The sequence below is a fragment of the Ictalurus furcatus genome, chromosome 9 (assembly GCF_023375685.1).
Source record: "Ictalurus furcatus strain D&B chromosome 9, Billie_1.0, whole genome shotgun sequence".
In the NCBI taxonomy this organism is placed as follows: Eukaryota; Metazoa; Chordata; class Actinopteri; order Siluriformes; family Ictaluridae; genus Ictalurus; species Ictalurus furcatus.
In genome coordinates this window covers 11194471-11219117 of record NC_071263.1, presented here as the reverse complement: position 1 = coordinate 11219117, position 24647 = coordinate 11194471, and the positions used below count along the sequence as shown (strand labels likewise).

Genomic DNA, 24647 nt, shown 5'->3' with positions numbered 1-24647 from the left:
TTCATCATCTATAACTGCCAGCTTTTACAAATTTAATGTTGCTTCATGGTGAGTTTGAGTGGTTCTCACACTCAATAGAGTACTTATCAAGACTTCTCCACAATAGAGTACAGTAACACACAATGATGTAAATAGAGAGTATAGTAACACTGAATGATGTGAATAGAGAGTATAGTAACATGGAATGATGTACATAGAAAGTATCGTAACACTGAATGATGTAAACAGAGAGTATAGTAACACAGGGATGTATTAGCATTTTTATGAGTGCTGTCTATTATTGTCTGGTAAGGTACGTCATCAGAATGTTACAAACTCTTGTAACAACTTAAATAGATATATACCCTCCACTAGTTCTGAATGAAACTGGAAGAAGTCTGAAATAGAATGCGAGTTTACATTTGTAAGCGTGCTTCTACAACTGAATGGAAGATCACCAGGGCCACCTGGGTCATTCACATTGATAATAATGGCCAGAGGACAAGCACGATGTAGCACAGGCATTTTACAGGCTATATGGCAATGCTATTACTACTTGACAAGCAAACAAACCAAACAGGAAAACTTCTCTAATTTCAAATGAAACCACAGAACACCTCCACTCAGTCACAGAAGCACCATTACAAAATGTATTGTTTATTGCATTATGCAGTACCTAGTCTTCAAAATCAAAAATATGTGTAGAATAGACAAAAAATAGCAATTTTCCCAACCGTTTCACCAGCATTATATTATTAATGGCTGCTTTTCTGGTGCAAATGTCTTGGTTTGTAAAATCAGACTGACACAAACTGGGGTTTTTTTGTTTTGTTTTGTAATACCTAGCCTAAAAAGAGCAGAAATTAAACAAAATATATTACTACATGCAGCCTCCGTGTCAAGATACACACAGAATATTAAATGTGAAAGCAGCAAGGTGATAGAAGAGCAATTCATGAAGGAAGAAGTAATGAATCTTGGTGTACCTGACTCAGGGTCCTCCCAGAAGGCAGACACTTTAGCCACATACGGGAGGGATTTCTTCCGGGGGCCAGAACGCAGCAGCACAGTGTCTCGCACCCTGATTACTTCTCCGTCTCTCTGCACTCCTTCATAGCACCTGCGCAGTGCTGGCAACTCCTCACCCTGTAGGTCATCCCCACAGATAAATAAGAAATTCTTACACACAAACGCCTCAAGACTACTATACTGATAGTGTGCTTCAAAAACATCCTGCTTTATATGAGAAAGCTGTAAATATATGACACGAATCTGTTGCGTTTCATGTCACATAGTACTGGATGGTTGGCCAATGACAAGAACTTGTAAATGAATGTAAATGAAAATGCATGTTATGTTCATGCATTCAGGTTATTTTTATTTTGAGCTTTAAAGAGCTGTTCATATAATTTTTCTATTCTTTTTTTTTCCCCACTAAACTCATGCAACCTCATTTCATAAATGCATCCATACCTGTTAAAGCATTACCTTGTCTAAGGTAATAGGCAGTTATGCAATGATTGACGTTGCATTTATCTACATAAATGACTCGAATTTTTACAAGATTTTTTTTCTTGCTCTGGAAAAAAGAAAAAAAAAAAAAAACATCAGACCATTCTATCAGTACATTACATCAAAATCCTTTCATTTTTCCAGGACATTCTACATGTTTGAGCAAACTGGTTAGACTAACTGACTAAATCCAGTTACCCCAGTTGACATTCTCGGAATTACTGCATTAGGTCAACTCAAAAGTTGCTAACTTTAGAAATAAATGATTGAGGTCACACTAAAGACCATGGAGAACATTCAAAAGGTTTTAACTTTATGTATTACTGAAATTGTTATTGTAGTCTTCTAAACCTTGTTTGTGGAAAAAAAAAATCTATACAGAATAATGAAATGTTTAATATGGTGCTTCCACAAAAGAAAATCATAAAAGAACATGGCACAGTGGCTTCCTCACATCAATAAGCAAACAGAAAATATCCCCAACCCTACAAGTACTGAACACTTGAGTTTCATGTTAAACCTGTTACATGTTCAATAGTAACTCAGCTCCCTCTTTTCTTAAAGGTAAGTAGCAAAACAATTTTTGCACTTTTAGCAGTCCATGTACTAAAATAAATACACAAAAAAGTCACATTTTAAAGTGTAAACAGAAACATTTCTTAATCATTTAGTAAAGTTGGGTGTAAATGTTTGCGTAAGCCAAATTGAAGTAATTTGTAAATGTGTTGATAAATGGAAATCACCCGTAAATTACCCAGGCACTCCAGGATTTTGCGATCACAGAAATGAATGCAAAGTCAAGGAAACGCCACAATATTCACAGGAGCTTGCAATTTTTCCAAAATTACCGCAGATTTGGGCCAGGATGAGTCATCACAACACGCATTCAGCCAAAGCCCTCTTGGTAGACAAGTAGTTTTCCGTAAAAAAAAAAAAAAAAAGCACAAAAAAGCAACAGCAAAATCGAGCATTTTTTAGTCCAAACAAGCACAAAAAACTCTGCAAAAATCCTGTACGGACTGATTAGCAGGTAAATGAACTGCACAGCTGAATTGCATTTAGTGACGCCCACAAACTCCATAAAAGGCAAAGCTCACAGAGTAGCTAAACAACCAAATAATAATAATAATAATAAAATAAAAGAAATTCTTACAGGTAAAAGTGCATGTAATTTTGACCCATGTACATGAGTCACAGCACCTGAAAAGCCTAAAAAATAGAGAGAAACTGAGAGTCCTAACCAATGCCATCTTGGAAAAGCAGAACACTATGCCCAGAGCGGCGGAAGAGACAGCAGCAACTCTTAAGAGTTTAAACAAATATGCCAATTGCTATAAAATGTGAAAAGGTGCAAATAAGGCTTTGTAGAAAAGCTTTGAAAATAAATCAGTTGCTGAATTTCTCCACTTTATGCCAGAATCCCTTTTCTTTACGGACACATGATGAGGCGCGGACATGCGGTAACCGCGTCCTCACTAGGGTCTACGTTTAGAGTTGGTGGAGGAATGCGCACTGACGTATTCAGGAACACGCTGGATGATGGCATGCAGCACGCTACGCAGTAACGACTCATTGATATTTTGGATCAAAATTTTCTCGAATTTTAAGGATGGCCTTTAAAGAAGATGTCCTTTTCTGTAGAAATTACGCTATAAATAGTTGATGGTTTTTAGGTTATGCCCTTCGTGTACTTTAGATTAGAATTTAATGGAGGAAGACATAAAAACTAAGATCATGTCATTCACTCACATGCACGCAGTCCCACACACACACACACACACACACACACACACACACACACACACGCGCGCGCGCGCACACACACACGCTCGCGCGCACACACACACGCTCGCGCGCGCGCACCCCTCCACAGCCTCCGTAGTGCAAGGCAAGAACTTGCCTAATCTCACATCCTCCACCAGCCATTTTCTAGTCAGAACAGAAGAGAACTTGAGTACGCACCACTATGAATACCTCCTTTTCAGCGGCTGTGCCCACAGGCAGCCAGCCGTTGGTGGCCCGCCGCCGACTGATCTTGGCCTGTTTGGTGCTTTGGCTGCCGTGGCTGGCTCCCAGCTGGCCCTCCTTCACATGGGGGCAGACAGCTGTGTCCCGTATCGCAGAGCGCGAGCTGCTGGGTGGCTTGGCACTCTGAGGGCACTCTCGGCCTACGTGTAACTGGACCTGAGGACGCCCAGCGTCCGGCAGAGGAGACTGCAGGTGGGGCATGGGCTGGGTGGCAGCAGGCACGCTGGGGATGGGGCAGACAGACAGGGGCAAGGTGGGGGGCATGGAGATAGAAGGGCTGTGCTTGTCCAGTGGGTAGGGGTAGTCCTCTGTAGGAACAGGGAAGTGAAAGCTTGAGGTTAGAATGAAACAACCTAATTACAGCTTCATATGAATGAAAATAAATAAATACAGTATTGTAGACATAACTAATGCTGTGTATTTACATAAGGAAATGTAGGAACACTTTTGGTCATTTCCTGCAATTATGTGAAATTCTGCTTTAAAAATGCAGCAATAATTAAAGTGGAATTTTTTTTTTGTGGCCTGCATGAATGTATAATGCGTTAATGTGTTCTTGTTTTAAGTGGACCACAGATTAAACAGCTGCACTATCCTTCTTGAAAACCTGGGTGCTGGTTTCTATGTGACCCTTGAGCAGGAAGACGCTGACTGGATGGCAAGTCATACTGATCACGCTCATACCTACGGTGCTTTTCTTTTAACTAACAGGTGTGCAGGAAAAGGAAATAACTGCATACACGTACATAACATTTGTGGACATGTTCAATGCTTTAAAATCAGTGATTCTACTTTTAACAGCTCAGTAAATAGCTAACTGACCTGTCAAAACGTGGCCGCACAATCAGCAACGCCCCATTAACACTCGCATCACGGAAATCATATCTTAAATACCTAAACTCTTCGGGCATTTCAACTTCATGTTCGAGCTCAGTCTCTGATTGAGCATCGCAGAGGTACGACAGCTATGGTACCCGAGAGTAATTTACCCCCTTTCAAACAGCCATCAGATGGTCTAGAAGCAAATGATTTGCTACTTTAGTCTATAATCGCACTTCCTTATGAGGTCACGGGGCTGCGGGCCAACACAAATAAAAAGGTAACAGCAAATGTGTTGTGGATCAATCCTTTTCCGGACTTAATAGACCCTGCTTGCTTATTCTGGCCTCTCAGGGAGGCGACTGGCCAAGCATGAGAGGGAATGTGCAGCTCACTGCATGTTCACTCAGCTGTTAAGTCTCTGTATTATTACAAGCGGACTTGCATGCCTACAAAACAGGGATCGCGCTAGTCATGATATACACTATCAGCTATACAGTATATTCTGCATGATGAGTGAAAGGAATGAGCAATTTTCCGCCAACCCTGTTAAACCCTAAGACTTAACAGGCACAAGATTATTTCTTTTAAAAAAAAAAAAATTTAAACACCTTTTTTTTTTTTAAATGCTGAAAAGTTATTTATTTACCGAGGACCCCAGGCTGCAATATAATGTTCATTAGCTGATTTACTCCTTCATTAAAGCCGTGAAACTTGAAATGATTGAAACTTTTGTGGAGTATAACAAATGATCCTTTTATTGCAAAGGCCAAATGAAACTACATTTTCTGTTCTCGCAGAAATACACTAAGCTGCTCTATTGTTTCTGTAACAGCCTCTGGTGTATATGCTTTCTCTAGGAAGTGCTTCTGTCTAGAAACTACATGAGGTGTTCTACCACTGTGCTGGTGGAAATTGTACAGCTGGAAGTTTTCAATACATTTCCAGTTTTACCTACATACACTATACTATTTGTTCACATTAGGGTTGTTGCAGTTTCATGGATAGTGTACAGTGTATGACTGGATGGTTACCTCACTGCTGACTTTTAAAAAAAAAAAAAAACCTCTGATTTCCTCACACTCACTCTCTTATTCAGCTTATAAGTTAACTTACAAGTTTACTGAATAAGTTAACATAATTTTATGATAAATTCATCCTTTTCTAAAAATATGTATCTTTCTAAAGCCCTTTTTGGATGGAACTAGTTTTACATTGGAATGTGGAGTAATGTAAGTATTCCCGGTGTATCTTTGGGATTTTAGTCCCATCTGAATCGGTCATGTCAGCACATTTTATGCTCGCATGACCGTATTTTACTTAAAGTATTACTAAAATGACCAATAAAAATATAAAAACATCTGTTCGATTGACATCTCGGCTCTCCAGGAAGCGTTCGCTCTCTTCTATCGTCTCTCACTGAAACCATATCCAAATCTTGGCCAAGTTTAAAAGGCAGAATAATAAAACAAACAAACAAACAAACAAACAAAGATCGATGACATTTAAAAGGACATGTCGGAGAAGCGATGTTCCTCGGGGTTTTAACATAAATGACTGAATTCCTATCACAGGTATAGCCTACTAGGGATGTCACGAGAACCGATACTTCGGTACCAACATTCTTAAAACGTGACAGTACTTGTTTTTCTGCAGTAGCTTAGGTATCGTTGGTAATGACGTTACCGAGGTTGCGAATCTTCCGGAACTGAAGGGGGCAGCAAATACACGCAAGTGTTTTAGTCAGTCCACAAGTGGTGAAGAAGAAGAACGCCTACAAGCACACGGGAAAAACTACAGAAATGGCGACAAGTCTAGCTCCGCCCTGACTCGTTGACAGGCAGAGAGAGGAACGCTCGTCGAGAGGAAACACCGGCAACCGACGCTATCGTTCATTTCGAACATAGTGAGGAAACACCTGGAATTTGGCGAAGCACCTGAAAGACAGGTCCTATATTATGTTTGTTTGAGGCAGGTGGCATCGTGGTCGTGAAACCAGCTAACGTTATGCTCCATGTAATGTTTGTGATAGCCAGTTATTTGTTAACGACGCTAACACATTGCAGTGTTATAAACTACCTCCGAATGGGCCACCATGCATCGCCATTCAGCTTGTGTCCTGTCAGCTAAATGTAGCCTAATGTCACTGATAATTATTCAAATGTTCATGCTTTTAATAAATCTTTTTGGCCTGCCACCATATCAGTGAATTTAAACTAATGCTTGCATTCAGAGTATAAGGTGTGTGTGTGTGTGTGCGTTTAGAAGTGCACCTTAGCATTTGTTATTAGCACTTAGCACTGTTTTATTAGTCATTGTCAGACAGTGTTTGATAACTAAAATATCCCTCTCTCTCTTTGCCAGTATTAGCCAGAGGAGGATGTCCTCCAGGAGTTTATTTTATAAAAAAAAAAAATCTGAACATTATATATATATATTTTATACCACACCGTGGTATCGACTTTGGTATCGAGTATCGTGTACTTTTGGTGGTATCGGTACGACTACTAGATTTTTGGTATCGTGACATCCCTATGGCCTACATACACATTATGGTCACATGACCTACTAACGATCAAACGAGCTGCACAGCTAAGCGCACTATAACAACAGGGTAGTATAGCAGACAAAACAAACGGTTTGTAGTCAAATGAGGTGTACGGAATTTGTAGTGTACATGGCGAACGTCTCTGTGATACAAAGCTTGCTCATCCTGTAAGAACCGATCAGAATTATTACAGACATCGTCCAGCAACATTTCTCCAGAAATCTCATCCAGCAGAACAATTAGGTGATTTGATTTTGGTTTTTGTTAAATATACACAATGATGTGCAATGAGATCATAATATATGTTCTTTTTTTATTTGCACCACCAGCCAGTGTGTTTAACTATATATAATAGCTTATCATATTGTGAAAATATCAACTCAAATACCCCTAGTTCATATATATGTGACAAAATCCACCAAAACTCAGAGCATACTTTGTGCAGTACATACCTGCGGTTATATCCACTTCATGCATATATAACGTGCATACTGCTTATTGTAAAGTCATAATAAGAGGTTTATAACTACTGAACAAGGCACTAAGCAACAGAATATCGTCTGATTAATAAGAAATTACAGCGACTGTGTCTGGTCAGATGGTTATAAAGAAACCAGCACTAGTCCTGTAATGCTTTGTGGCTGTTCCAAGGTTGGTGTGTATATTAAAAAAAAAAAAGGAAGAAAAAAAAAACTACAGCTGCCATCTTACAATGACAAGCCAGTTCAAGTCTCCTGCCAACAAAAATAACCAGCACCCTGCCCACCTGTGGCAATTATTCACATTCAAACTAGCATTGAAAAGACAGCAGTGAGCAGACATAGTGGAGTGGCTGCATAAAAGGAAAGAGTGTTTTCATCATCGAGTCAAATCATTCCTTTTTTCCCCTCTGAGTCTTTTTAAACCATCTCAGTGGCTTTTATTTCCCTAGTTTAACCTTTTGTGCCACATAATGTTTAAAGATGGGCCTTATGACCTGACAGTTTGAGGTCTGTGAGAGATAAAGCTGAATATATCCCATATCCAGTTGCTAATTAGGAGTTCAAATGTTTGTGACTAGACCTCTGCATGGTTACGGTTAACCGAGTTACTGCAGTAACATGCCCCCATGACATTAAAATTCAATTAAGTGCTAAGTTTAAAAAAAAAAAAAAAGAGAAAAGTTTTTAAATTAAAAGTTTGTTTATTTATTTCTTTTTAACAAACCATACCCACACACTTGTAGGGTTATGCTCTTCCTACACATAAACTGAATAGTAATATTTAATTTGTTTTAACTAATTGGTTTCCATATAAATGCTGCTTATAATGTGGAGGAGAAGTAGAAATTGTATACAGCAATTCAGCTGCACTGACAGTGACGGCAAAGACGCTTTTTAAAGCAACCAGCCTTTTAAACACATCATCTTCCCCCAGTGTGCACCGTCTACCTTCTCTCAGAGTCAGCAAATGGCCACAACAAGCAGAGTCATGTCACGTGACCATTTCCAAGGCATTTTTCAAAAGGACCATATACAATATAGCCAGTATGAGGCAGAGAATATTACCTATCTGACTCAATGATCACCTCCTTAGCTCAAGGTACGCTACATCTCAGCATTATGGAGATGCTGGAATAGAAAGATTCAACAGAGGGGGTGTGGGGGAAATATACTTTACTTTTTTTCCCTCTTTTTCTTTTCTTTTTTTTGACTTAAAAATGATTTAAACACCGCAGTTATGCGAGGTTATCATGAGACTTCCCAAAAATTTCTCCATTACGACCCTCTGCGTTTGACCTCGTACTGTCTGCCAAACATTATTTTGTACAGTTATCTCAGTATGCATATTCTCTAACCAGCACAGCCCCGGTTATGACACATAATAACCGAGGCTGATTCTATCGAGGAGCTCATGCTAAGGGCAAATGGATTTTCATCCTATTTGCTTTGTCTTACCCATCTTGATTTTGTGGCTGCAGCTGGAGCACCCGGCACTGAATGAACAGCCCCTGTTAGCGATGGGCTGAGTGTGTCTGTAGGCACAGCCGCTGATCCTACATGGTTCTCCATAACATGTCCCCACGGAGCTGCAGTACACTGGATGAGGAATTCCTGAAGGGTGAGACACTGGAGAGGGCAGTAGTTTGGGTCTCTGGACCCCAGTGGGACACAGTGTAATAGGAGGTACAGAAGGTGGTGCATGGGGTCCAGGACTTGTACTTACAGGGAGTGAGGATGTCCCATGGTGGGCAATGTGGACATAGTAACCAGGGTAGCATGGGTAAGAATGAGCACCTAGCGTCAAAGCTGGGTGGGTTAGTGTGTGAGGGGAAGGAAGGAATCCTTTTACAGATGGCAACGAATGCTGTTCTGATTCAGGATACGCCTTCTGCCCAAGGAACAGGGCTAGTCGGTGACAATATTCCACAGATCTCTCCTGGGAACAGCAGTAACATGAATTGACATCAGTCTCAGTTTTCTCCTCTTTCACAGGCTTCAGTGAGTAGCTCAGCATGGACCTGCATTGGTATCCAGGTTTGATGAAGTCATGGCCCCCAGAAGTGCCTTCCCACAAAGTGTCAGTCTTGAGAGCCTCCTTCTTGCAGAGATTGCAACACTGTTGAGATACTGGCAGCTTGGACAGGCATAGTGGGCTGTGTTGTTTTTTCATCTTTCCCTGCAGTTGTTTTGTTCGTGCTCCTCCGCTGCCTGGCTTGGTGTCCGTTTTAGCTCGCCGTTTAGCGCCAGATGAGGTGCTAGTTAGCTTCAGAAGAGCTGCCGCATTTAAACCTGCTAGACGCCTTGGCGTTGGACTGTTTAGATTCAGCTGGTCCAGGTGTTCAGACTCTGTCTTTGCCTTCTTGGTTTTTTTAGGATTTGTACTCTCTTCTCCTTCTCCTGTATGTGCACGTTTTTGGCCTTCTAGTCCTTTCTTTGAACTGTCCGTTTCTCCTTTTGGGAGTTCGCCATCAGCCTTTTGAGAATTCTGCTGTTTTCTGGACATTTGAGAGTCCTCTCTAAACAACAACAGGCTATTGACTGCCTCCGCATTAAGAGAGGCCAACCGTCGCTTTCGAGGTTCTAGAAGTTCCAAGTATAAGGCAGTTTTGTCAGGTTTGGGGTTGCTTTTTGGTCCAGGCGTTGGCTGGCATACTTTGCAGCCCTTCTTCCGACACTTGCAGGATTTGGACCTTCCCTTCTTTGCCTTCATATTTCTTTTCCTTTTGTTCTTAGGCACAGCTCTCATGCTGCCCTTGCCAGTTCCTCCTTCTTCTAAGCGAGTCAGTAGAACACAGCACTTTAAGGAACCCACGTCACTCATTCCCTGCCGTCCTCTGAGGGGATAAAGCTTCCGGTCGCTATCTGTGCTTTGCTGCTTTAGTTCTTTATCTCTTCCTCTTTTATAGGAATGCCTTTTAGTCTTCTTTTCTAGCACTGGGCACTCTGGCCAGGTTCTGCCCATGGTTTCAGCATGTATCTGGCAGCTCACCTGCTCCTTGGATTCACTTCGATATCTACATAAAGAGTTCCTCTGCCGTGCATGTGTCATTACAATCGTCCATGCAGATCCTACAGGGGGGGGAAAAAGGAAATGCTCAAACTCAGTTGTGTTGGAGGCATGCAGGTCTGTAAATACTGTGGTCGGTTCATTCAAATTATGGTTTCTGTTCTGGCTTCGGCTAGTGGCTGCTGAAATCGGTATGGCTGACTATGCAAAGTAAAGATAGATGTAATAACTATATTATGAGCTCTGCAGGCTCCTTCATTGAATTTTCAAAACCTTCAGCTAAATGAATTTATACAAATCATCTCCCATACAAGCACCAATTGACTGGCAGAAAAAAAAATCCCACATGCAGCATGTAAATACAGCTCTTTTTTTTTTTTTTTTTTTTCTTCTTGAGTATGTTGATTTGGTTACTTATCAACATAAATATTCTGCCTTCTACGTTCAGATAAGTACAGGACTTGGCTGAAGTCAATATTTAAAAGCTGAAGTTCAAATAGTACATAAATCTACATGATTATGTCAGTTGCACCCTATTTAATATTGGTCTTTAAAGCTTAACACTACACCTCACACAGATTTTTGAGTAACAAGGGAAAAAAAAACAGAGCCATTTTCCTCTTAGATTCTTGCTTACATTTTAAGGCCATATATAGTATAAACCATACATGCATACATTTAGCAAGGCAATAAAGGTCACCATATACCGTCATTAATGTTGAAGGAAGACATGTAAAAAGTTCAACAATACTGTACAATCCCTCAGGATATGTTTCCTTAATATACCAAGGAGTATATTACTATTAATATATTATTACTGCATCACACCATTCTGATTTAACCCAGTTGTTAGATAGCCTTAGACATGTAATATTAATTAGATATCACTGGGCACAAACTGCCCAATTTTACCTAGTGACCTACAACTTAACACAAGCCCTAACCCCACTAGACTCCCTCAAGGGAGACATGATTTGTAAACCTTTCTTGTCCTCCTGTAGATGATCCTTTTTCCACTGACAAGTTGCTGGTATTTGGTCAAAGATCCAGTAAACCCAATTTCAGAAACAGCCCACATTTCCACTGCTTTAGAAGCTGAACCATTATGTAATCCGAATAGTAGAGATCAGGCACCAAAATTTTACCACTGGAAAAGGACTAGATGCAAAGGATTTTGCATTTTAAATGAATTTAATTTCAAATACTAGAGAAACAAATGTAACAAGTTAAATTTCAGCTGTAACATTGTATTTGTGTCTACTTTCAAATATGAAGATGGTGAATAGGGATTTCAATTATGTTCAAGTTTTCCGTTTTTTGTTTTTTTTATATTAGATATATGGATGGATGGATGGATGGATAGTGATCCCCAAGGTGAAATCTAGGAAATTTAAATTGATCTGAAATACAACACTACAGGAGGAAAGTCAAAATGGTCAGGAAATGGTTTCCAATGAAATGATTATTCTAACATTTCCCCACCCAGATAGCCATTATTTTTTAGTTGTCCTGTTGCAAACTTCTATTTTTACTTCCTCAGCCATGATGACAAATAACGAGGCAATCTGTGGTTAGAAAAACAATGGCCTGTATTTCATGGCCTGTATTAGGCAAGTGAGTTCTCATGCATATGACAAATGTATCCGAATAAATTTTATCAGGTAGGTTTAAGATAGTGACATTTACTGAAGGAAAAAAAACACAGAAGGATTACACGTCATCAGCAGCCTACAAGAAACCCACAAAAGAAAACCATATTTTACTACTTCATCCTTGACAGAATGCACTGACTGGTGTGTAGTCAGTAAATGCATAATTAAATAGTTAAATAAAATAAACAACCCCAACAATGGTGCATTTACATGAACATATAGACAACCTTTAAACAGGCCCTATAATGTGCATGTGTCATTTATTGTATTTCTACCCAGCATTATACGATACACTTTGAGATATCGTTGGTATGGTGAAATATTTTACGTTTTCAATCATTACAAAGTAAACGGTACTGAATGGATGCCACTGAATTTGACTTTTTTTTTCCTTTAATTAATCTTCTTTGTCTTTGTAGGCATTAAAGAAAATTTCTGTCAAACTCAGTTTAACTTTTCTGTTTGTTTGTTTAGCTTTTATCTTCTTCCTTGTCTAGGGTCAGAAATCCGCCATGCTTGTACTCGTTCTACATCTGAGATGCCCGTGTTGTGGCGTGTGAACACGTTCTAAATTATATCGCCGATATCACGGGATGACAAAATTCTTACCACGGGGAGGAATTGCACCGGTATATCATAGACGATACGACATGGCACGGCCCAACAACTAATAGTATGTTAACTCAATACAAATTAAAATTTTTTTAAAAAGTCCCATCAGAGTTTTAAAGCGCACCTATTATGACTTTTGAACCGTACCTAATTTGTTTTAAAGGTCTCGTACAATAGATTTACATGCATCCAAGGTGAAAAAACACTAACGTGCTCATAACTTAAACTGCAGAATTACCTCCCTCCCCCAGTGTCACAACGATCCATTCTAAAGGATTTGTTCTAAATTCCTCCTTTCAGAGAGCATACTCTGCTCTGATTGGTCAGATGTCCCAGTCTGTTATGATTGGTCTACCGATGTCAATAGCTGCGTTTACATGGACAACAATAATGCACTCTTAACCCGATTAAGACCATACTTTGATTAAGACACTACCATATAAACAGCTATTTTTACTTACCTTAATCTAATTAAGGTCATACTCGAATTAAGCGCTAATCAAATTAAGACAGGTGGAGTACTCCTGTTTTAGTCGCATTATGGATGTGTATTACAGACATGTAAACACCTTAATCACATTATGAACGTCGTGTGAGAGTTTTCACCGCATTTTGCGACAGGACACGATCACACACGGCAGTTCTCAACATTTTACGGCAAACAAGAGAGTTCGGCTGCATCCCAAACCGCATACTTGCCTACTATAGGCCTGTAGTGGGGAAAAATACATGCATCTCGGCTACTATATAGACGGTAAGTATGGTAAGTTTGGGACATAGCCCACGGCTTCAGGCGGTTGTCTATTAGCACGTATAGCATGACAAATAATTAACTGCATTTAAAGCGTTCGTAAAAAAATTAAATAAAAACACCCAGAACTGTATACGGTACCATAACGAAGACGAACTGTATGTTGATACGTGAAATTCTGGAGGGACGTCAGACGGCGTTGCGCGGTGATGTAATGACGTGGGCTGTTAATCTAATTATGTTCTAATTATGTATCATGTACATGTAAAACGGGTACATGACAGGAGTATTCTAAAAGTGACTCATGTAAACACCTTAATAACATCATTATCTAAATCAGAGTAAGGTCAATAATTAGATACCTGCTGTCCATGTAAACGGAGTCAATGTGTTTCAAAAAGGAAACACCCACTACCATAACGACTTTCAGCGCTCTGTCTGTTCGCGAGCGGCCGATGAAGCCCAGAGGCAGGTCTTTTTGTTACAAACCTACGTAAGCCTGGAGTCACTAACGACTCGATTCAGCAGTTCAGAATCGCTTCCTTCTTTTGGGAGTCAATAACTCCACTTGTCCTGCGCTTTGATTTTTGAAACTTTGCAGACATTTTCACATTCGCAAACAGCTCTAAAACACACTACATGAAAGGTAATGCGTGGAAAAACCATAATAAAATGCACCAGGTTTTAGGTAATAAGGTGTAAGCAATGGCAATCAAGAGGAACTGCTGTGTTAAATGGTTTCGGGGATGGTGTATAATAAAGATCGACCCCAAAAGCAAGTGCAAGAATGGATTTGCTTTAGTGTTTAGCACTGGGAACATGGCTCCTGAGACAAAGTAGCCTAGTTAATCAAACCTCCATGTGAATTGATGTCAACTTTGAACCCAAGTAATCTACAGAGAAATCAGATCAGCTCTTTATTTCCCCCTCCTCTCTCTCTCTCTCTCTCCCCCCATGCTGAGGTAGGGGAACTCATCTGACTGAAAGGACACTACAACAAGATAGAGATAGAGAGAGAGAGAGACTAATGATTTGCTGCGATGCCGAAAATAATCGCGAAGCCCACGTTTCTAGATGTGCTGAGAAGCGTGTAGGGAGCAGATCACACAGGGCGTAACACGGACTCAAAACATTTCAAACCGTCGCGCTTGGGGCTCACACAGACCTCGCAAACACACACACACACACACACACACACACACACACACGGAAAGCCGAACTAAATCGGCCAACTCCAAAAGGAGAGAGAATAAATGAATCCCACCTCAGTGTTGAGAATGAGAATGAGACCGAGCAGAGAAGCAAACGCCTCCTCGAGCCTCTTCCCCAAACCCAGAGCCAGCGACGATACGTCAGCGCTAAACAAGCTGCTTCTCCAAGCACTTAACAAAACAGCAGAAAGCTACTGATTACCGGTTTGCTCGCTTTCTAATCTTTCACACGGACGCGTTTTTCCCTTCACGACACATCCACAGAGAACCGAAGGAGCACAATTGAAATAAAAATAAATAAATAATAATAAATAATAAAAAAAAAAAACACGCGCGCGCACGCACACATTAGTAATCCTGCGTTTACCTCAGAGTCCACTCTGTCAGCCGAGTGAAAATATATATATATATATATATATATATAAAATCTAAAGGAGCGTGAGATTCCGGTGAGATTCCCGGGTCGTGGTTATTGGAAGCGGGCTCGGTGTGGAGCAGGGAAGCGGAACGCGGAGAGAGGAGCAGCAGCAGCAGCAGTTGAGAGACACGGTTGAAGCGGTGACCTACTTCCGAAGTAGCACGCGCACGGTAATATTCATGCGCTGCTGTCGCGCCGGGACCACGCTTCGCTTCCAGACTTACAGAGAGCACGACACAACCGTCTCCTCAAAACCGTTTGAACATCCATTAGATCATCAGCTGCTCGTAGTTTCTACGTAATCAAAGGGCCACGGCTGTTACGTAACGAGCTGCTACTTCAAAAAAAAAAAAAAAAAAAACAACATAAAAAAATTAAAACCTCACCCTGAGCTCTCCTGAAGCACTAGGACGAGCCAAAGTGATCACCAAACCTGTTCCTGGAGCACTAAACTTCCAACTGCTTCACATACTACAGCAATGAACCTGCTTGATTATCCTGATTCTATAGGAAGGGTTGAGCTCCAGAAACAGGAGCACCGAGCAAGTCATGATGAAAAGTTTTCAGATGTTAACTTAAGTCGGGTTCACGCTGTACGATTTGGGACAAATTTGGAGAATCCGAAAAGATTTGTATAATCCTAGTCCAAAATTCGTAGTCTTTGATCGCTAGTTTGACGCGTTCCCCGATAGCCGATGCGATCAGATTTTAACTCCGATTAAATTCTGGCAGTGTCAGAAAATATGAGGCGCAGTCCTGTAGTGTGGCATCTCCGACTCCGGACGCATCTTCTTGCATCACGTCTTGTCTGACATTAATGACAGCTGAGCTCCTACAGTGTGACGTGGGATCGTGTTCGTACAGTCTGACAAGCAACAGTCGCAAAGGACTATTAAAAATCGCACGGTGTGCACCCGGCTTTAATAGTTTGATCCAGACAGACTACGAGCGAGGGAGAGGTTCTGACTGCAGTGGTCTTTTCAGATTACACGCTACATGAGATGATCTGGATACAATCTTGTCCGAATTCTAGATCAGACTGAATTCTACAGTATGATCCATGTCAGGTTATACAACAGGCGCGGTCCCTCCGGGATTTAGCGATTTAGCGATCGCAGGAATCTGTACGCAAAAATCAAGGAAACTCCGCGATATTCGGAGGAGCTTGCGATTTTTTCAAAATTACCGCAAATGTTCAGCAGATTTGGCCCGAGACGCGTCATGCGATGTCATCACAATGCACGTTTGGTCGAAAACCCTCTTCGATTCGTGCGTGTCGAACATGAGCACAGCTAAAAGGTCTAATTTACCAACAAACAAAGACTGTGCAAAACAATTATCAATTTCAAGTAGTTTTCTGCTAAAATAAATAAATACATTTTAAAGCAGCAGTAAAATCAAGCATCAATTTTTGGCCACAACAATAATTACCAAAAAAAAAGCTCTGTGAAATCCTGTATGGACTGAACAGGTTCCCAACCCGGGTCCTGGAGTACCCCCTGTTCTGCACATTTTGTTCCCTGCTGAAAAAAAACAAACAAACAAACAAACAAACAATAGAAACCCTCATAGAATTTGTAAAGGTTTTAATGGTTATAATGGGAATTGTATTGGTTTTAATGGAAACCAATAGAGTCCCTATGGGTCTCTACTGGTAATTAGTTGCACTATATTTGTGGCATGTTATGTCTAGTGAATATCATTAAGGACCTATTATGGTTTGAATGGTTAACAGCTGATGGTCTGTAATGGTATTTATAGTGGAAACCATTAGAATTTCTGTGATGTTTCCATTGTTTGTTTGTTTTTTTCAGCAAGGTTGATTTCCCTGCTTGAACACACCCACTACAACTCAAAGAAGGCTGTATATTAGCTGATGAGTTTAAATCAAGATGAGTTAAAGCAAGAAACGCTAAAATATGCAGGACAAGGGGATACTCCAAGACCCTGTGTATAATATGACGAAGATCCTCTAAGTATCTTCAAAGTCTCTACCTCTAAGTCTCGTGGTGCACGGTGGCTTAGTGGTTAGCACGTTCGCCTCACACCTCCAGGGTCGGGGGCTCGATTCCCACCGTGGCCCTGTGTGTGCGGAGTTTGCATGTTCTCCTCGTGCTGTGGGGGTTTCCTCCGGGTACTCCGGTTTCCCCCCCCAGTCCAAAGACATGCATGGTAGGCTGATTGGCATATCTAAAGTGTCCGTAGTGTATAAATGGGTGTGTGAGTGTGTATGTGTTTGTGTGCCCTGCGATGTCCACCCCTGTCCAGGGTGTACCCCGCCTTATGCGCGATTCTCCCTGGGATAGGCTCCAGGTTTCCCCGTGACCCTGAAAAGGATTAAGCGGTATAGAAGATGGATGGATGGATGGATGGAATCTGGTCTCGTGAAGAAAACGGAGTCGTACAAACAGAAACATTCTTCAAAGTGAGCTGGAGGTCATAAGGATATTTTTGTCCTTCAGCATTTTTCGTATACATTTTGAGATTGGGACTACCGGATTTGTCCGCTGACCAGCAAGTGCCGATTCGTCATCTGTGGTCTCACACTGAGATTTGAATCCAAAATTTCTGATACTGCCAGAGCTGTTTCGTCGGCCATCTTTGGTTGGAAATGGCATTAAAATGGCTGCCGGCAAACACATCACATTACGTTTTCTAAGAACTAGGGCTGGGTGATATATCGATATAATATGGATACAGTGATAAATAATTACACAATACACTTTTCTGAGATATCGTTGGAATGGTGATGTATTTTTTTTTTTTAACGTTTGCAATAATTACAAATGAAACGCTACCGAACAGATGCGCTAATTTGACGAATTTAACGTTTTAAATGTTGTAGGCATTAAAGAAAATTTTCATCAAAGTCAGTTTAATGTCTGTTTTGTTTTGTTTATTTTAATACTATTTTGCAGACATCGTAGAAATGTCCTCAAGTATCACGATATGATATTTTTGTCATATTGCCCAGGCCTACTCACAAGTCGCAACTGAATAATTCCTCGACGACGTGCGATTTTTTGTCTATGACGGCCAAAACTGTACCGTCAAAAGCCAGCTTAATGAAACAAATTCTTCTCTAGACACCGCCGATAAAACATATCGTTTGCACATGACACTCATCGTTGATTGATCCTGCAAAAGGCTACAATATGCCAATTAGCCCTTTAACAAATAATCGTTCAATGCTGTGATGAGTTCCTGATGAGTGGCCTTGAAGCTGGTTTGATGAATCACAGCATTCATATGTTTCAATAAATGAAGAGAGCAAATTGTACAGTGACATTCAGAGGGTCATCGTTCCCCTATATAATGCATGTCGCTACTGCTACTGAATTAGGCGGTGTCGTACTCAACGCATGCTCTGTAATTCACTCCATGAATAAATGTTAACAATTCTGGTCAGAAAAAAAAAAAAATGTAAGCCAGTTTTAATACACGTCACACCAAGGGTTCATCGGTGTGTTTTAATACATTGCGAATCATATTTCAGACACCATATGTCATCGTCATATAGGATCTCATCCATCACGCAGCTTAATTCAGCCTTCCCTTTTAATGAGATTATTTCAAAACTAGGTAGATTGTGTAATTGGGATCAAGGGCACATTAACAACCAGCAAGACATTTTATCATGATATAGTTAAGTCAATGTCGCAGTTTTTTGCCGCCAATCATTTTGCTTTTATACAAAAAGCTAACTTTGTCGGAGCTCAATCCGATCTGCACTGCTGCTGGTGTTGCTTATGTGATTAAAAGCCGGCACACAGCAGATCCCTTACAAATGTGCCTGAAAAAATCTAGACAGGTGGCTGTGCCATGAGGGTAAGCAATAACTCTTTAAAAATAAATAAATAAATAAATAAATAAATAAATAAATAAATCTGCACTGATGTAACACTGAAAAAAAATTCTGCACCACATGGCCAGTAAATGAGAGCACTTTCATTCAATTCAACATTTTAAGTGATGCAATGTGATGTTGGTGACTTACTGTACATCTGAAATGGCTTAGGAGTAAACTAGCATTTAATATGTCCTTTGCAAAACAATACTATTTACCAAATTACTATTATTGTGTGGCGCAATATTACATCTCTATTACATACATTACATACATTTAGGGCTGCAACTAACGATTGTTTTCATAATGGATTAGTTGGCTGATTATTTTTCGATTAATCGGATGCGGGGGGGGGGGGGGGGCAAACTTTCAATACTTTTTTTTTTCGTTTATTTAAAATAAAATCCACAAACTGAGCGTTACGAAGATAAACTTCAGACTGTAGTTTAATTCAGTGCTTTTTTTGCCTCTATAAAAATAATTCAAAAATACGTATATATGATATAAACTAATATATAAGTTTATATTATATAATAGTATTTATGCATTACTTTTTATAAAAAGTAATGCCGACAAACAGTAAATTGAAGAAAGTTATTGTCGGTGACTCTGGGTATTAGGCTAAAGCTGGCAGCGTCACATTACATGCGTATGACTTCATGTATGATGGTAGAGTACAGAGTACATAGTGTAAGTGTATAGTACTTAATTTGGGACACAACTTTAGTATTTACTGTACACATGTACACGTACCCCGTGTCGCCTGCACGCAAACTAATCGATAATGAGATTCATTGACAACGATTTTTATAATCGAGTATTATCGATTAGTTGTGACAGCTCTACATACATTCCTATCATTCACATGTTGACATCCATTAGTGTTTGGTCATTATAAATGTCCATCATGCAAATGCGTCATAGGACCATTCCTGAAACCTGATCCAGAGCCAAGCAGTCATTAGTGGTACAGTGTTTGTGAATAAGAACTACTAGACAATCATAGCAAAAATAGGTGTGCCAGAATATAGGTGGGTGTGGTAAAGTAGAGGTGCATGGTAAAGTTGTTGGTTTATAACCAACAACCTATTCCACACTCCTCAGGCAGCTAGAAAAGGAAATTTAACACAACAACGCATAGGTATATCAGCCAAAAGCAGTTGTAATTGATCAAAAATGAACTCCACCACTATGTCTCAGAGACATAATTTTTGTCAGAAAATTTCATTACGGTACTACTGGGTCGGAATTACATAGGCATGTTTATGTTTAACATCTGCATCAATGGTTACAGTTTTAATTTTGCACAGACACTGGGCCTCATTTTTCATTTTTTTTATAGTAAAGCTGTGTGTAAATCTATTCATAGGTCGAACAGAACTAAAATAATTTTCAATTTCAGTACCACTGATTTTCGTGTGTGTGTATGTTGATAAATGCTAAACACCCGTAAATAAGCCACAGCTGATTTACTTTTAGTGGCGCCCACAAAACTCCACAACGGCAAATCTCACAGAGAGAGCTGAAAATGGCAAAATGACAACTAACTGATGAAAGCGTGTTGTGCGTGCTCGATCTTCCAGTAACGCAGATCAGCCAATGCAGCATATCAGCAGATACATGCCAACACTTGCTCATTTGATAGGGTGCCATTACTTTTGTCCTAAGTGAATCGCTAGCGAAGTCCTAAGTGAATCGCTTATGTGTTTTAATTCAAGGATTTGTTTTGTATTGCTTTCTTTCAAAGTCATTAATATTAAACGGCTGAGTTTCAAATTCCCGCTAAATTAGTGTCTGTTATAAGCTACATAAACTTGTCAACGTCATCTGTGTGTGTGTGTGTGTGTGTGTGTGTGTGTGTGTGTGTGTGTGTGTATATATATTTGTCAGTCCTTCCAGGGTTATAGAAACAGACGCAAAATCAAGAAATATAGGGGGGTTTGCGAGGAGCTTGCAATTTTTCCAAACTACAGCCGATTTCCCGCAGATTTGGGCCAAATCGTTTATCCAAAGCCGCTTCGATTGATGTGCGTCGTACAGCAGCACGGCTAAAACAGTCCCTCCAGGAATTTGCAGTTTTGAGATCGTAGAAATGAATGCAAAAAAATAAATAAATAAATAATTCAAGCAAATACCAAAATGTCTGGGTGTAACAGCAATCACTAAGTCGAGTGAATTTCATAGACGTGTTAGACAGATATCACGGTGACATGCACTTATTCAACCCATCACACTAATAACATCATGTCGTTTGTGGAGCTGTTTGTACAATTAAGACCCATTAGTGTTGTCACCATGTGGAGCAGCCGGTCCATCTGCACGCTGACATTTAAAAAGTGGAACTGTCACTGGTGCAGCGCTCAAAAAGGTGCGAAGGTTAACATGATGAGTCATCAGCCAGAGTGCTACTGCTCTATAACCTGACTGACACAGCCTCCGACCAGCCATTATACACACACTGAAGCCATTTGAGCACTTCTGGTGCGATTTCTTCTCATTCCGTAAACGTGTAGCAGCAGAAAAGCACAGCTTCACTTCCCTGCTCTCTTGCTTCGCTAATATAACAGCAGGCATGGCAAACAGCGGAATCACGCCGTCGGTAAAAAACAGCAAGACTTCTCAACTTCCTCACAGCATTTAAACGTGATAACTAACACAACCAACGTGTTATTAAACACATTTCTCCATTTACCTGCCAAATATGTGGGAAACAAGCCGATATATTTCAGCATAGGTTGTGTTTCTGCTAGGGCTGGGCGATATGACAAAAATATCATATCACGATACTTGAGGACGTTTCTACGATACACGATTCCTATCACGTGATATAATTTAGCTAACAAACTGTCTGCAAAACAGTAGTTAAATAAACTAAAAAAAATAATAATTTTAACTGAGTTTGGCTATTCTTTTCTTTAATGTCTACAAAGACAAAGTTTTTTAAAAATTTAAAAAATTAACATCAAATCAACAGCATCCATTCAGTACCATTTAATTTGTCATTATTAAAAATGTAAAAAATTTAAAAAATACAATCACCATACCAACTATATCTCAGAAAAGTGTATCATTTATCATATATTATTTCAATATATCGCCCAGACCTAGTTTCTGCTAGGTCACTACACATCAACACAGTGTTATAGTAACATCATAAAATGTGTCCTTCTTGGAGGTTTCAATCACGTCAATCATGGAAACCTGGACTTCATCGAACTCTCTTTTTTTATAAATGTGTCACTCAAACTTGCTTCCACAGATAAACTTCTTGAATTTATTTATCATGAATCATTTTGTTAAGGTAAATGCTCTAATGTATATCGAAAATCATTTTTTATTTTGAAACTTTGTTTATTTCCAACGGCACCAATTCCACACAGTCTAGCATTCTTTCTCCAAACACTACAACTTTAAAAAAGAAAAAAAACCCCAGATCATTAAAGAAGAGGCAAACTTTTCTTGCAGAGATGGTTTAAAGCCAAGTCTGTAATGTTTTTTGTGTGTGTGTTTCTAGTAGAGCTGCAACAACTAATCGATAAAATCGGTAATTAGCGTTGTCAACGAATCTCATTAACGATTAGTTGGTCTGTGTGCGGCACGGGGGAGATTTACTCATTACGTTACTTCTGTTCCGAAAACAGAGTAATACTAAAGTTGTGTCCAAAATTACATACTATACACTTTCACTATGCACTGTGTACTCTACCATCTAGTGTTTGAAGTTTAAAACGGTACTATCGTCTCAAATGGAACACTAGCGGGTTTTTTTCTAACCGGAAGTTGCTTCCCAGTCGACGGTGCATGACGTCATACACACGTAATGTGACACCGCTAGCTTTAGCAGATACCCAGAGTCACCGATAATGACTTTCTTCACTTTACTGTTTATATACTTAGTTATATACTTTTTTATATAATTTTATATATTAACATTTATGTATTATTTTTTATGGATGCCCAAAAAGCACTGAATTAAATTACAATCCTAAATGAATAATATATATTCTGGTGTAGGTCTGTGTGTATTGGGTTCTTTGCAGTCTAATATAATTGGATAAACAGTTGTGTAAAGTATTAGTCTGAAGTTTATATTTGTAACACTCAATTTGTGGATTTTATTTTAAATAAACAAAAAAAATGGGACTGAAAGTTCCCCCCTCATCCGATTAAACGGAAAGCAAAAAAAAAAAAAAACCAAAAAAAAAAAACAGCCAACTAATCGATTATGAAAACAATCGTGATTTGGAGCCCTAGTTTCTAGATCTGTAATAATTATATAATTGCAAGGATACTTCAAGAAAATGGTGATTCACAATGTCGTCATGCAGTGGATCTGTGAATCTAGTTTCCTCAGTAAAGGCTTTTGTTTACATTTTTCTGGCCTGGACATTAGCCTGTAAGACTGCCAGGTCTGCCCCTCTTCCCTAAAGAGTGACTCATGAGAAGAGGTGGTGGTGTTGGTTTGTTTTCATTGCAATTCTCATTTGACTCATCTGCCTGTGGCTGTAAGTTACTAATGCATATACTATATCCAAAGAAGATTCCAGTAAGTAAATGTACTCCAGAAATAATAATAATAATAATAATAATAATAATAATAATAATAACAACAACTCTACACTTAATATGTATTACAGCTACATTAGCATTTAATAATACACTTTAATAGGAACACCTGTACATCTGCTCATTTATGCACTTATCTAATCAGCCACTCATGTGGCAGCAGCACAATGCATAAAATCATGCAGATAAAGGTCAAGAGCATCAGTTCATTTTCACATCAAACATCAGAATGGGGGAAAAAATAAATCTTTGATGATCTCTGTGACTTTAACTGTGGCATGGTTGTTGTTGGTGCCAGACAGGCTGGTTTGGGTATTTCAGATACTGCTAATCTCCTGGGATTTTCACACACAGCGGTCTCTACAGTTTACACCGAATAGTGCGAAAAACAAAAAATATCCTTTGTGCAGAGAGTCTGCAGGCTGAAACACCTTGTTAATGAGAGAGATCAGAGTAGAATGACCAGACTGTTTTGAGCCGACATGAAATCTGCAGTAACTCAAATAAACACTCTTTACAACCGTGGTGAGCAGAAACGCATCAAAACTTAAGGCAAATGGGCTACAACGGCAGAAAACCACATCAGGTTCCACTCCTGTCAGCCTCAGCTTTCTGTTCTTAAGGCAGCTGTGACACACGCTGAAGTGGCCTTGGGCAAGACACTGAACCCCAAGTTACTCCCGATGGCAAGATAGCGCCTTGCATGGCAGCTCTGCTACCAGTGGTGTGTGAATGGGTAAATGAGAGCGCTTTGTAGCACCGATAAGGTTAAAAAAAAATAAATAAAAACAATACATTTTTTAAAATGCGCTATATAAGTGCAGAGCATTTACCATTCTTAGCGATCATAAGCACAGACTCACCCAAATTGGACAACTGAATATGCAGGTGTACAGGTGTTCCTAATAAAGCGGTCGTCGAGTGTATGTAGCTTAACAAATACAGAAAAATTGCCAAAAGTATGTGGACACCTGACTATCCCACCCATATCAGGGTCTTCTCCAAACTGTTGCCACAAAGTTGGAGGCACACAATTGTCCACAGTCCCATCCGAAACTACTGGAACGTCAAGTCCAATTCATTTGTTTGTGATATATACCAAAGACATTTGGGTTTGAGATCAAAAGATGGATATGAGACGAGACGAGAGTTTTGGAGTTCATCTAGAAGTGTTAAAACATAGAACCTTTTGTATCAGACCACCCAATTTTTAGT

General features: G+C 39.7%; 1 protein-coding gene across 5 annotated transcripts in view; it reads right to left on the bottom strand.

Moving 5' to 3' along the window:
• bahd1 (bromo adjacent homology domain containing 1) overlaps window positions 1-24647 on the bottom strand; it is a 56624-nt gene that overhangs the window by 11957 nt on the left and 20020 nt on the right. Inside the window, exons 1-4 of one of the 5 annotated variants that reach the window (XM_053633783.1) lie at window positions 14969-16193; window positions 8824-10437; window positions 3454-3827; window positions 966-1125 (exon numbers count right to left, since the gene is read on the bottom strand). In XM_053633783.1, coding sequence (XP_053489758.1) covers window positions 966-1125; window positions 3454-3827; window positions 8824-10417 — 2128 coding nt within the window. In that variant the 5' untranslated portion in view covers window positions 10418-10437; window positions 14969-16193. The other 4 variants (XM_053633784.1, XM_053633782.1, XM_053633781.1 and 1 more) reach the window with 4 other exon arrangements.